The 15,199-nt window shown below is 41.3% G+C and overlaps 2 protein-coding genes across 3 annotated transcripts; one reads left to right on the forward strand and one right to left on the reverse strand.

Moving 5' to 3' along the window:
• The first annotated feature begins 6,171 nt into the window (after positions 1-6,171).
• Positions 6,172-7,535, forward strand: LOC135697254 (uncharacterized protein C18orf19 homolog A). The gene is made up of 2 exons (XM_065216878.1): positions 6,172-7,037; positions 7,166-7,535. Exons 1-2 carry the CDS (start codon positions 6,425-6,427, stop codon positions 7,402-7,404), a joined length of 852 nt encoding a protein of 283 aa, XP_065072950.1. The 5' UTR covers positions 6,172-6,424; the 3' UTR covers positions 7,405-7,535.
• A 129-nt stretch (positions 7,536-7,664) lies between these two features.
• Positions 7,665-10,113, reverse strand: LOC135697453 (glycerol kinase 3). 2 transcript variants are annotated; one of them, XR_010517424.1, is made up of 6 exons: positions 9,820-10,113; positions 9,078-9,752; positions 8,198-9,014; positions 8,033-8,137; positions 7,772-7,972; positions 7,688-7,711 (listed from the first exon to the last, which is right to left on the reverse strand). XR_010517424.1 is itself a non-coding variant. In XM_065217190.1 (5 exons), the coding sequence occupies exons 1-5, from the start codon at positions 9,898-9,900 to the stop codon at positions 7,863-7,865; spliced, it is 1,788 nt and encodes a 595-aa protein (XP_065073262.1). In that variant the 5' UTR covers positions 9,901-10,113; the 3' UTR covers positions 7,665-7,862. The 2 variants fall into 2 exon arrangements, 1 of the variants encoding a protein (XP_065073262.1); XM_065217190.1 differs by having other exon boundaries at positions 7,665-7,972.
• Positions 10,114-15,199: the final 5,086 nt, after the last annotated feature.

The following is a 15,199-nucleotide window of genomic DNA, read 5'->3' on the forward strand; positions in this document are numbered from 1 at the left end:
TGAGAATTTTGCATTCTTGTCAGTTTTTATAACTTGCTTTCTAATCTTCATTGCCTTAAATTCAAACTCTCCTCAAAATTCTCGCATGCCATTGCAGAAGTGCCAAATCTGTTTTTGAAATATAATACATCCAAAGAAGTGAAGTATATCTTTCATTAAAACGATATTTGAATAAATCTGTACACTGGAGTAGTTACTGCTACCGGATGGCTGTAAATTTATTCAGAGAAATTCCAATCGATTTATTGCAATAAATTGTCCTATTCCCTCGTCTTAACAAATATAAAGTTAAAACAGAATCTGTGGATAAAACCTGGGTCTTTTTTTGCAATAAAACTCCTTTATAGGAATAACTCAATCAAAAAGAAAATTTTGATGACTTTAGCATTTGCTGCACATATACTAACAAATACTGTAGCCACTAAGTCAGCAAAAGCTTCATGAGATTCTTGTTCTTCTTCTTATTCGCATTTCAAGCTAATTGCTTAGCGCATATTAGCTTACTGCGTGCTCTCAACTTAGTGTTCTAAATGCACTTGCACATTTATTAATTGAGAGCATTCGATGCCAATATCAATGCATGAATTTATATATTGTATGGCAAGCACAATGATACTCTATGCCCAGGGAAGTCGAGTAAATTTCCGACCCGAAATATTCCCTCGACCGAAAAGGGAATCGAAACCGCCGCATCCGGCTTAGCTTCAAGAGATCTGATCAGTGAATTTCATGTCCCGTATGAATCTATTCGGTATTCTGATCCAATATTCTGGATCTCAGTAAATGTACAATGATCGAACCCTCAACTTTCTGATCCTTTTAATCGATTAATTCTTCTCTTCAGAATCGGTGTCTCACTTCTAACTACGTTCAACTGTCAGAAAGGGAATTTTTCTAGCTATCATCACGAATCACCTTTTTACCTTCTAGTAATCCTCAAACTAAGGCACTCATGATCGAGTGACTCAACATACTCAGATACGTCTCTTCGAGATTCTCCCGCGTCATTCTATCATCGACAACCTATTCCTGAGCGAATTTATTCCTGAAGATCTGCCCTTTCGAGTGGGTGACCCACAACACTCAGGAAATCCTCACGACATGCCTTTCCTGAGCGGGTGTCCCGTCACGCTCAATAACTTGGCGATTCCCAAGATCCGCCTTCTTTGAGTGGGTGTTCTGAAACACTCATGCAATCATCACGACTTGCCTTTTCTGAGCATGTGTCCCGCCATGCTCAATAACCTGGAGATCCTCAAGATCCGCCTTCTTCGAGTGGGTGTTCCGGTAGAACGTATATTCAAAAAAATCCTTTACTACTTCCGGAAGTAGCTTTCCAACGGGCGTTCCAACTTGTGGAAAAACAAATCCACAGACCTTCTTACGAGCGTCCCACTTCGTCACTAAAGGTTTGCAGTAATCTTTCCACCGGGCGTCCCACACCATGGCAAAGATAGTCTTCTAGTGGGCATCTGACACCACTGTTCACCAACGAGCGTCCCACTTCGTGGCATACTTATCTTCCTTCAGGCGTCCCACTCCGCGGAAGATTTTTCTTCGTTGTCGTCCAATCACTGAATAATCATTCCACCGGGCGTCCCACACCGTGGCAATGATTACATGACTTAACCGTCTTGAACCACTTTTTCCACGGGCGTCCCACCACAGGTTTGATACCTGTTATGATTGCAGCAAAAATGATTATACTAAGACAACACGGCAATCATACTACACTGCAGGAAACTATTATCACTTTTGAAAGGCAACGTAACGAAGAAAAAAAAACAAACGCGCAAAGCAAAACAAAATGTCTTCTCAGGAACATTGACAATGCACACTTTTTTTTGTTGGTATCATTCCATTCCACTCGCGGTTCGCGGTTCGCGCTTCACACTTTCTCATAGACCAGACGAAAATTTTACGAATATACACGTGGGACTTTACGACTAGCCTTTCTTTTAAATAACACTTCAATTTCCACTTCTTAGCCCTCTCAAACCGTTGGGTGATTCTAATGGAAATGGTTCAATTTATTTTAGCACTGAATAGTAGCTAAAACCTGGCAGGATCGCCAATGTGAGGTTTGGACCGTATCCCACCGGAATCACCCAACCCTTTTGGAGAGCAGGCACAACCTACCTATTCAACTTCACTGCGACGAAAGAGGACGAACGAGATGCTTGCTGATTGAAGCGTCGTTGGGTTGTCAGATTAAAGAGGATGAATAGATTCATCCTGTTCATCCAGTTGACAGCTCGTCGAGGGGTTCATCAATGGATATTGCACTATGACTGAATGGTAATCCATTCAGTCAATTGTGCACCTCACAACAACAACAACGAAAGGCTGCATGCAAGCAGCAAGCTGCAGAGCTTATATGAGCAACCATAGAGAAGGAGGAAGAAGTCCCACCGCTAGGCTAGGATCGGAATCAGTAGCTCAGGTTTACTCAACCATCAATACAAAATGGTCCTTTTCAGGACCACCATAAATTAGTTAAGAGTATTATTTGGACATTTGTCAAGGTCATCAGCTCCCGCAAGCAGCTATCAAGGCTCAACCTGGTCTCTATATAAGGTGTGGAATTGTAGGCTCGAATGTATTGGTGAGATTAATCATCGTCCGACCATTTTCCAGAACGCGCTTGTATGAAGTGTTAAAAATCCATATAGAATTTGAGAGAAGTGGGAATCATTCGCTTTGGGTGTATATTCAATCCCCAGAAAACCAATAAAATCAAATTTGTGAGAAAATTAGCTCTCACGAGTTCAATCTCTCGAAGTCCATCCTTTTTTACTTTTTGCACAAACGATACTTTCCGCCCCGCCCCATTCATGTAATTCGGAAGGAAATCCTGTGAGGGGTGAATTGAATACACTTTAATACCAAAATACTCAAGTTGACAGTCCCTTTGATTCTCTTCATCAACTTTCTCTTTGAAATAAATACTTCCGTTCGTGCCCCTAGGCACAGACCCTTCTACTTTTTGCTGTACTCACAGCTGAGTAAAATCAGTTTACTCACACAATGCGTTCCTGCACTTTTGCCAAATCTGAGTGAACGAAACTCAAATTTGGGTTACTGTTATTGGCCATGTACAATTTCACAAATGGTTTAACCTACTTTATTTCAAAATGGGTGAAATTGTACCCATTAATGGGCTCTTTCCAGTTACAGTATTGAGAATATTTCCGATTTGCACCGTCGGGGTTAACCTCAATCTGATGACAGTTCAGTGGTACTGTTTACGTGGACTTAGTCGATTTTTTCTTGGGTGGATTTTCTCGATAATTTTTCAGACTGCAGTGAGATGTAAACCACACTTCTGCAATGTCCACGAGCAACATCCTTGCAACGCGCTGTTCCTCGAAAATTTTCAAGTTAAAATTCAGAAATTTTAGAATTTTTTTTTTTCGAAAAAACGACTAAGTGCTTGTAAACAGTACCACTGAACTGTCAAAAAGGTTCAGCCGATTAACACTGAGTTCATTTATGACGTCACGCTGCAGTACCTAATAGAAGGAGAGTCACTTCTTCAGAGGGGTACACTGATAAATTGAAGTATTCCCATTTTGCTTGAAATTTAATCAATTTGACATTAAACTCAGTTTAATCATATCGAATGATTAAAAATTAATCCTCTCTTTCTAAAAAATAAGCATCTGATATTAATCCCAGTTTAATCATGGTTGATTAGATTGTAGATTATCTTTTCTTGAATAAATTTTAATCATTTTTGATTCTATTTTAATAATTTTTTATTGAATTTTAATCCTGATGAATGTGGGATACCTGTATAATGAGAGAGAGAAGGATTAGTATTTTCCATTTAATTCCACTACTTTATTTGCTTATCCTTGACAGATACGCGTATTTCGTCTACAATGTGCAGACTTCTTCAGTGTCTTGTACTAATACTCGACTCGAGTATTAGTACAAGACACTGAAGAAGTCTGCACATTGTAGACGAAATACGCGTATCTGTCAAGGATAAGCAAATAAAGTAGTGGAATTAAATGGAAAATACTAATCCTTCTCTCTCTGAATTTTAATCTTTTTTGCTTATATATCAGTATTGAAAAAGAATTAAATTTAATACCGGAAAGATTACTTCGAATTTAATCATGCATGACTAGTGCCGAAGTAATCATGACTCGGACTCAATAAGGTGAAGCGGGAAACTGCATACTTTTTAAGCTTTTTTGATTTAATTTATCTTTGAGTGTATGGAGAAATTTCTAAAAACTAAACACTCAAAAATATTTCTAAACAGAGAAAGATTAAAATTGAATCATCTTCGCATTTCAAGCTTATTGCCTATCGCATATTAGCTTATTGCGTGCTCTCACAACTTAGTGTTCTAGAAGGACTTCCACATTTGTTAATACAGGCATAACATGCGCCCTTTACACGCAAACCAAAGTACGCCCACGCAAACCAACAACATCATCGGATAGGGGCGACTATAACCACAGACAAACAGACATAACTCTTACAAGAAAATTCTTCAAGAAATATCGTCAAGCGTATTTTGCATGCGCAATAGCACCAACACTAGCACCATCTATCATCCACATTATAGTCGCTATATTTATAGTCTGGCGAATAGAATTTCGGCCTGTAGACTTGAAGACATACTTCAAGTATCCGCGTACATCGTACGGGTTAGGCAAAAGGTGTGCGTTTGACTTTATACTGTCGCAGTAATGGCCCTTCGCTCATTTTCAACTTCTATTCAATTTTCATACTGCCGTACTCTAACGGAACTATCCACCAACCCTCTTCTCAAGATCATTCTTTAGCTAATAAATTATCACAATAAAGCTTCATGTTAGCATTTCCAACCAATTGTCCAGGTTGTCAAAGCGGATTTTTAAGTGGGACGTCGCCGTTAGTAGCGCTTAAGTCAAATAGGAATCTTTACATTAGTTTTTAGAGAAATTTTGTTCGAGCCTCAACGTCTGAAGAGGAATATATTTTCACCTTTCCTGATTAATTTATCCACCGCAGGTGCTTGAAATCATCAACCACGTGGAATATTTTGTTTTCCGTATCGGGTTTGCAGTGATCCGGCTAGTGCTTCCATATATTTTTGATGAGAAAAATTAAGATTTATAAAATTATCTCAGCGGTTATGATCTTCCGGATTTTTAATGTGTGGGTATTTCAGCTATACGCCTTTTTAATGCACCATCAACGTAGAGTGCGCCACGCGATTTCGAGAAGAAACGTCAACCAAACCATTTGTTTACATCAGAATAACTATTTTTCACAACGCAAATTAAAGCATTTTTCATTCAACATCTTGCCAATTTCTATCGGTAATTGTCTTATTGTACGATTTTCCACACATCTGAACTGATTTGTACCTTAACTATCCACACACAAGAAATCCGGAAGATCATAACCACTAAGGCACTGTTCTAATTTTCCATTTTTCGCAACAAAAATATTCCTGTACACCAGCAGGATCTTTGCAAAAACGTTACAGAATTGAATTTTTCAACTGTAGATTAAGTTTTGGAGCATCTCAGATGAATCAATTTATCAGGAAAAGTAAAAAAGTGTTCCGCTTCTTATGTCTCAAGGCAAAAATGTATGCTCACAATACTCTTTTTGACATTCTCCTATTCACCACCAGAGGTTGAATCGATCGTTTAGTTTCTATTAAAAAGGCCTATACATCAGTTCAGATCTGTAGATAATGGAAAAATAAGACAAAAAATTTTGCAAGTTGTTAAAAAAAAATGTACATTATTTTGAGTTTTGAAAAGACACTGCCTCTCAAAATCGGCTAGCACACTCTGGTAGCGCCAAGTGGCAATATTCAACAGAAAATTTATCGATAATAGCGCCAAATTGGCCAAAAGTGGAAAATTTATAGAGTAAATCAGGAGATGCTAGCACTGTTGCTAGCAACATGTAACGGCGATGTTCCCAATTATCTTTACACAAATTTCTGACGGAACTTGGACGTCTATTTTCTGTGATTTATCTAGGCCCGGAGTGTACGCCAACTCGATGCAGATGGCAGTAGCATCGGTAAGATGATGCAAGATGAACGATGAACTACTGCACCAAAATTCGATGAATACCACCCTTCTTTTTTTGCGTTCACCGATGACGGACGACGGGAACACTCCTTCTCTCGCGGAACGTCAACAAAACCGTGAAATCGCGCATCGAACGAGCTCGGAGCAGTGAAATCGTAAACATTTCACCAGGCTGTTATAAAATCAACGCGATCCGCCGAGTGTTCATAGTTTTCTAATTGTTCTGGTTCTGTACAGGTTTTGAATTGAAATCCTGTAAAGTTACGCTCTCGTTTAGGATGCTGCAGTAGGAAGAGTTTCTAGATGATAGTGAAAGTTGGTTCAAGGGAAAATTTCTATCCGGACAGCAAGCCCAAGTATTACGAAATACAATGTCGCTCGTAATCAATTTCTCGCGTGTGACGCTGGCTGGGCTAGCATTGAGGTCGCCTGCAAACAGGTTTTCGTCTCATCTTCGGTTAAACAACAATGTTCAACTCAGGAATTTGGTTGTTTGCTCCAGTGGGTTTCACAACGCGAATGGGCATCGGAGGAGAATCGATGAGTTTCCGGTGCTACAGCAGCAACAGCAGTATCAGTATCAAAGTTTGAGGTACTTCTTCAGGGATGAAGCACAAAAAGCGCAGCAGATACCGGACAAGAAGCCACCCGCCCAAGATGATGATAGTAAAGTATCACCCATCGAAGGCAGTGGTAGCATGCAACAAGAGGAACCGGCCAAGCTTGGCCTATTTGCACGCTTCAAGAAAATGTATAAGGAGTACTGGTACGTGCTGGTTCCGGTCCATTGCGTGACGTCGGTGTTCTGGTTCGGCGGCTTCTACTATGCGTCGAAGAGCGGCGTAGATGTTATTGCACTGCTCGAATCGATGGGAGTCTCGCAGAAGCTTATCGATCCGGTGCGGGATTCCAGCCTGGGGCACATTGCGGTCGCCTATCTGCTGTACAAGATAGCAACACCCGCGCGGTACACCGTGACGTTGGGTGAGTAAATTGGCGCGATATGCTAGTTGTGCACAAGTATTTTTCTTCTTGGATCGATGAAAATGTTCGTTCCTTTTCTAAATGACTATGTACGATGGCTTCAATGATCTCTATTGCGTTTCCTATAGGTGGTACCACCCTATCTATCAAATACCTCGTCCTTTGGGGGTACATCAAGCCAATCCCCACCAAGGCGCAGCTGGTGCAGATGTACAAGGACAAAAAGGAAGATCTGCAGGAACGGTACGCAGAAAAGAAGCAGGACATCCAGGACCGCAAACAGCAGCTAGCCGATGCGGGCAAAAAGAACCTCGAGGACACGATGAAGACACTGAAAACGAAGAAAGGCGTTGCCGAACAAAAGTAGTACAAACTCCACGGGAGGAGGGATTGTGTTCGTTCTTGTTTACCCTCCTGTCTTGTTGTTGTGTTGTAATTTTTGTAAAAGTCGAATAGGAAAAAGTGCTATTACTTCGTACCATTACTTCGAGAATTGTTGATCATGCTTCGTTTAACATTTATTTTGCCAGAAATAAATCTTTAAAACTGAACGGAGATTTCTTTCACAATGACGATGGCCACACGAATTGCAACAAAGTTTAACATTTATTTCATATCAATCGCTTCAGCCATCAACCGGCGGCGCGTAGAAGCAAAGCGTCGTAATGTATCTTCTAGAAATAGGTAGTTTGTGTCATAGTCTATATAATCGGCAAAACCGCGAATTATCGTACCTAGCTTACTTCATATTGTCGGGCGAGTGATAGCTACCGATTGCAGTCAACAGATTAGTACTACTACATTTAGGTGCATGCGGCGCAGTAACTAAGTCGTCGGTCGATTGTGTTGGAGGATTTGCGCCAGCACGATCAGAGCGAAGGAAGAGATTATGTAGACCCCACCCGGTATCGAACATCGGACCGAGTGCTCCGGATCTAAGGGAAATGTTTCCATCATTTAGATGAGAAAAAAGAGACGATCGGTCTAAAACTTACCTAGCTCGTCATGTTGAAATTTGGAAAGATCCGTCTCCGAGACGGAATCAAAGTTCAAGCACCGATCTACCGCAATTTTCCACTTACGGAATTTCATATCTCGTTCTGGAAATCAAAAATATCCAAATCCAATTAAAAATCGGGACGCAATTCAATAACACTTACGACTAGAGTTAAGTGCCGGCGTGTAGTAATCGGTCGGCGGAATGCAACTGGCTCGGAACTCGTCCAATGTGAGGATCTCCATGGCCAATCCGGCGGCCAGCATCGTTCCGAGACAAGCGGGTGTTGAAGTTTGGGGCCGTTCGATGCTCACCCCGCATAAATCGGCCAACATCTGCATCAGGAATGGTTTCTCGCTGAGATCTCCGCCGGCTACTAGCTTCGTAACCGCCGGCCACGTTCGACAGTCTTTTTTCAAGGATTCTAGAATTTCCCGCACCTGGAAGCAGATGGCTTCGTAGGCGGAAAACATAATCTGTTGTGCCGTCGTCTGCAGTGTCAACCCAAACAGCATCCCTCGCGCCTTGTACCGCCAATAGGGCGTGTAGTAACCACTGAAAGCGGGAACCAGGATTACTTCGTAGTTCGGATTTTTGAACTTTCCCGCCTCCTTCTGGAAAGCACCGAAGGAAGAACTCATCGAGCAGATGGACGATAGAATGGCCGAAGGCCCTCCGGGATCCCCGAGGAAACTCTGCGTCAACGACCCATTCTGGTTTGGATCGTTCGGTAGCTGGAGATTTTCTCGCATCCAATCGAGCGAACTTCCCGCGTGGGGAATGGCACCTTCCAAAGCGTAAAATGTTTCCGCATTCGGACCCAACTTGAAGGCCACCGTCGAGAGAAGGCCATTGTCCGAATCGATAATTTCCTGAGCCGTGTTGAACAAAAGAAAAGATCCTTCGTCTATGTTACAGGTTAGCTGCCCTGCACTGAGACACATCTGACCCACCAGGGCCGCTTGCTGGTCGCCAATGCACTGCAAAAGAATTCCCTTCAATTCTCACACACTGCTTAAAATCTAACATTATCCAATACTCACACTAGCAATCGGAATCCCCCTCAACGGTCCCTCGCTAATGTATCCGTAAATCTCCGAGCAGCTTCTGATTTGCGGTAGAATATCCTGCGATATCTTGAAAAAATTGCACAACCTGGCGTCCCACTGCAATTCCTCCAGGTTCATCAGCATCGTTCTCGAGGCATTCGTCACATCCGTCACGTGTAGCCCTCCGTTCACCCCGCCGGTCAAATTCCACACCACCCAGCTATCCAGCGTACCGAACAGAACCTCTTTCCCTTCAATTCCCTCCACCTTGTCCAACATCCAGCGAACCTTCACTGCACTGAAGCAATTGGCAAACGGCAATCCACAGACCGCCTTCAGGAAGTTAATTTTCCCTTTCACCCTGGCCAGCATCCCTCCGACTACGGCAGAAGTCCTGGTATCACACCATCCAATAGCATTACATAACGCCTGCCCGCTCTGCCGATCCCAAAGGACACTCGTCTCGCGCTGATTGCACACCCCAACGGCTACCATGTCGCGCAGATCGATTTCCAGCAGCTCCAGATTCTGCACCGCACGTTCGATACAATCCCGTACCGAATGCCAGATCCGGGCCGGATCAAACTCGACCCAGCCGGAGTGGGGCGAAATCGGCTCCAGGGGTTCCTCATGACAGGTCAGTATTTCGGCGTTTTTCGCTGCATATATCTGCAATCAGATGCATACAAAACATGTTTCGCAATCAAATCGATAAGACCTTGAAGAAAATGCTTACCAGGAATTTACAGCTGGAGTGACCCACGTTCAAGACCCCGATGAGGGAGCCGAACTTGCTGCGGGATGGTCCGTTAATCATCGTGGTGCGTTTCTGTTTGTGCCTCACTCCAGTTGAACATGCATGGTCAGTTAAAAGACAACCGAGATGAAAGGATAGCAATTTTGACTGAACCGACGATTCGCGTTGACAAAAATAGGATAATGACTTCACAGCATCGTGTTTTTGCGTGAAAACAATGGGAAAATTGCAGCCCCGGTGGGAGGAGAAACCCAATCGATGGCAATGTTTTGATGCGATTTTTGACTGCTCGAGATGAAGACTGACAGCCGACTTACGGTATCCGATGAACGCCAGAGTGAACCGAGTGAACACAGGCTGAATTATTCATGTACTCAAAAAATTTCATCTTACCGACACTACTGCCATCTGCGTCAAGCTGGCACGGTGAGAAACAAAATGTAAAAAGGATCATTTTCACGCTATATCTAAACTACCCAAATTTGAGTAGGATCAGACACCCTCTTCTTCCTCAATTTGCGAGTGACAATAGGCGAATCCAATAGGCTCTTTTCATGCACCATCAATGTAGAGTGCGCTAGTCGATTTTGAAAGGAAATGTCATGCAATCCATTTGTTTACATCATAATGACGATTTTCAAAACTCGAAACAATGTACATTCTATTGCACAACTTAAAAATTTCCATCGGGAGTGGTCGTATTTTTTGTATTTTCTTCAGAGCTGAACTGATTTCCAGCAGAAATAGCCACACATTAAAAATCCGGAAGATCATAACCGCTGGGACAATTTAATAAATCTTAATTTTTCTCATCAAAAATATATGGAAGCACCAGCCGGATCACTGCAAACCCGATACAGAAAACAAAATATTCCACGTGGATGATGATTTCAAGCACCTGCGGTGGATAAATTAATCAGGAAAGTTGAAAATATTGTCCTCTTCCTATGCTTCACGGTGAAAATTTCCATCCTCATCACTCTTTTGAGGGTTCCCCTATTAACCGCCAGAGGCTGAAATGATCGCTTAGTTTCTATTGGATTCGCCTATAGAAACTAAGCAATTGTTTCAGCCTCTGGCGGTGAATAGGGGAACCATCAAAAGAGTGATGAGTGTGGAAATTTTCACCGTGAAGCATAGGAAGAGGAATATATTTTCACCTTTCCTGATTAATTTATCCACCGCAGGTGCTTGAAATCATCATCCACGTGGAATATTTTGTTTTCTGTATCGGGTTTGCAGTGATCCGGCTAGTGCTTCCAGGCCTGCTGCTCTACATTGATGGTGCATGAAAAGAGCCTATATTTAGAGCATCTTCCCCATACGATGCGGAAGAAAGTTTAGCTAAAATCAGCGAATGAGTTGTACCACAGACAACAGACGTTCAAGTTCGGTCAGAAACTTGTGTAAAGTTAAGTGGAAACGTCGCCGTTACGTAGCGCTACCATCTCCTGATTTCCTCTATAAATTTATCACTTTGAACCAATTTGGCGCTGAATGGAGGCGAACCAGCCTCAGGCTGAAAGCCTCCTTAAAGATAAATCAATCAATCAACCAATTTGGCGCTAGTATCGATAAATTTTCTGTTGAAAATTGCCACTTGGCGCTACCAGCACTTACTGTCTAGTGTAAGTTTTGCAACGCCAGCGCCATCATGTTGTCATAGAGGGTTTTTAAGTGAGGAAGTCGCCGTTAGTGGCGCTTAAGTCGAATAGGAATCTTTACACAAGTTTTTAGAGAAATTTTGTTAGAGCCTCAACGTCTGTTCACTGTGGTTTATCCGTAGGACGAAGAAAATCTAATTGCGTTTCAATGCGTTAGGACGGAATTGAAACTCGTAGAACGAATTTAGAATAAAGAAGCAGTATTAGATTTTAAACAATATCTCTACATTTTGTGACTCTTTATCGAATCCAACGGTAGGTATGGAAAGGTGAATACATTTAGAAGACATCTTTGTCAAAAACTACTCATTTTTTGTTCAAACCCGTTCAAAAAAGAGAGGTAAAGCGCGGCTTGTGCTTAGTAGGACGGAAATTTGATAAAAACCCTATGTGCTGAAAATAGCTGGCAACCCAACAAACAATTTTAGCTGCAGGTTAACTTATACAGGCAAAAATTAGCTGCATAAGGCAAATTTTTGGCTGTATAAGCTAATCTGCAGCTAAAATTGTTTGTTGGGAATGTCTTTACATGGCCGTGGGGATACAAAGAGAAAGTCGACAAAGAGAATCTGTCAATGTTACTTAGGACTTAATGCAATGTTCAGCTTGATTTATTAAATTATTTGGAATAACTGGAAGTCACACATGTTGAGTATGAAAACAAAAAAAAAATAAATACAATCAAATATGATAGTAATGTCATATAGAACAGACGTTGATTTTTTTTTTTTCTTTATTATAGAGATTTTTAGCCATATGGCTAGTTCATCTCTTAAACAGACGTTGAGACTCGAACTAAATTTCTGTAAAAACTTGTGTAAAGATTTCTATTCAATATAAGCGCCACCAACGCCGACTTCCCCACTTAACAACTCTCTTTTACAACATGATGGCGCTGGCGTTGCACAACTTACACTATACACTAAGTGCCGGTAGCGCCAAGCGTGAACCGAAAATGTATCGATACTAGCGCCAAATTGGTCGAAAGTGGAAAATTTATAAAGGAAATCAGGAGATGCTAGTGCCACGTAACGGCGACGTTCCCACTTATCTTTACACAACTTTCTGGTGGAAGTTGGACGACTGTTCTATGTGGTAACGTGAAAAGTGTTTATGCAAATGCAAATACACGTACAATCAAATTGGTGAAAGAGGGGTTGAGACTTTGTTCTCAGTAATAAATTAAATACTTACACAAAATTACAGAAAAGGTAAAACTGGCCATGCGACACCTAGTTTTCAGATTTGCAATTACAAAACTGATAATGTACTAAAAAATATTTCATACGATTTGACAGGTAGCAAAACGTCATTATCATTTTTCACATCATTTCCATCTGCGAGTCCATCTGGTCGACCGTCACTTAAATTCATTCTCGATTTCCGGTCTGTAGACGTCTCCTCAATTGATAACTTTGTCAACCAGTTTTGGCGTGACTTTCTACCAGCGATTTCTCAAAACTGGACCAACTAATTATTATTTTTTTCATCAAACACACAAATGCTGGCTACTTTTATCGAGGTTCTAGAAGAAAAAATCTCAAAATAATGTTTTATTACAAAGTTTGAGTGGTAGCAAACGTCATTTTAACTGCTCGAATGAAGTGGTTAATTCTGATAATATTCACATTTAAGGGAATTTGACAGCGTTTCCCACTTTTTCTTAAACCGGAAACCGTCATGTTGGATTTCAAAATGGCGTCGGACATCGATTTCTGGTCGTTAGACCACCGACAAACCGACATGACACTTAATTCTGACTTGTGCCCGAAAACCGTAAACGGCCGATTTAAATGTGCAGTGATCCGAACTTTAACAGTTACCATACCATACGATTTTTTGATCTAGATCAAAATAATTTGTCCACAATAGATCAGACACGAACCAATTCATAACTTATGGCCGGAGATGAACCAGCCTGCGGCTGAAAATCTCCTAAATAGAGATAATAATAATAATTAATAACTTATGCATGCGGGTTCATGGCTCAGCTAAATATTTCTCGCGAACACGGAGCCAGATGTCAGTAGTGTGCTTTGGTCAGAAAATTTGTTGTTTTTGCTATGGTCATTCATGTCGGTTTGTTGGTGGCTAGACGACATCGCAATTCCGAGAATACGCATTTGACAGTATTTCCCACTTTTTCCGAAACCGGGAGCCGCCATCTTGGGTTTCAAAATGGCGTCGGACATCGTATTACCATAGAGGTAACTCTAAGACCACTGGGTCCCGAAGAAAATCATTATTATTTTTGGCTCACTCAGTACCAGAACAACGGTCCCAAGCAGTCCCAAGCTATTTCACTCACCCCTGCATGTTCTGCATGAATCCACACACCCCTGATGTTATCTGTCAAACTTTCATAGCGAATCAAAACAAACATAGTGTAGCAATAGAATTTCAACTAGAATAGGGTACGTTAATCGTTTGCTTGGGACCAATAGGCTACTAAAGTGGTGAGCCAATTTAAAATCGTTAGTTTCGTATTGATTGTTGGTATTACGGTCTTTAGACGTCATGCCATTTCCGAAAATATCCTAGAAAACATCCATATTTAAGGGTATTTGACAGTATTTCCCACTTTTTCTGAAACAGAACGCTCCCATCTTGAATTTCAAAATGGCGTCGGACATTGAATTACGGTCTTTAGACGTCACCCTGATTCCGAAAATATCCATATTTAAGCTCGTATTTAAGGGTATTCGACAGTATTCCCCACTTTTTCTGAAGCCGGAAGCCGCCATATAGAATTTCGAAATAGTGTCGAACATAGATTTCCGGTCTTTAGACGTCATGCCGATTCCGGAAATATATATATATTGAAGCGAAATTCCCACTCTTTCTGAAATCTGGCAACCGTGTTAGAATGGATGGATTCTTCTCGGGATTCTTGTCGTGTGATCCTTTTTAAATTTTGGTTCGTTGACGAAAGAAAAGAGACAGTACCCATACATTCGGACATGAACGAAGATGTTTGCCTTGGGGTGGTATAAAGTAAAGATACTGAATTGGGTAAAGACACAGAGAACAGACGTTCAAGTTCGGTCAGAAACTTGTGTAAAGTTAAGTGGAAACGTCGCCGTTACGTAGCGCTAGTATCATAGAGGTAACTCTAAGACCACTGGGTCCCGAAGAAAATCATTATGTTATGTTATCTGTCAAACTTTCATAGCGAATCAAAACAAACATAGTGTAGTAATAGAATTTCAACTAGAATAGGGTACGTTAATCGTTTGCTTGGGACCAATAGGCTACTAAAGTGGTGAGCCAATTTAAAATCGTTAGTTCCGTATTGATTGTTGCTAGTATCTTCTGTTTTCCTCTATAAATTTATCACTTTCGACCCATTTGGCGCTAGTATTGATACATTATCTGTTGAAAATTGCCGCTTGGCGCTACCAGCACTTAGTGTCTAGTGTAAGTTTTGCAACGCCAGCGCCATCATGTTGTCAAAGAGGGGTTTTAAGTGGGGAAGTCACCGTTAGTGGTGCTTAAGTCAAATAGGAATCTTTACACAAGTTTTTAGAGAAATTTAGTTCGAGCCTCAACGTCTGTTCTCTGTGGTAAAGAGGCGATATCTTATATATTTGACAGGTCTTCTGCTCGATTGGAATAACTTTTCCTATGACTTTGACAGATAATCGATTGTTCCAATTTTGACGTGTCGTCTCTTTATAAATTCAGCCTCCTTAGTA

Source organism: Ochlerotatus camptorhynchus, unplaced genomic scaffold (genome assembly GCF_037179485.1).
Source record: "Ochlerotatus camptorhynchus isolate MF236.1 unplaced genomic scaffold, CSIRO-AGI_Acam_v1.1 ptg000070l, whole genome shotgun sequence".
In the NCBI taxonomy this organism is placed as follows: domain Eukaryota; kingdom Metazoa; phylum Arthropoda; class Insecta; order Diptera; family Culicidae; genus Ochlerotatus; species Ochlerotatus camptorhynchus.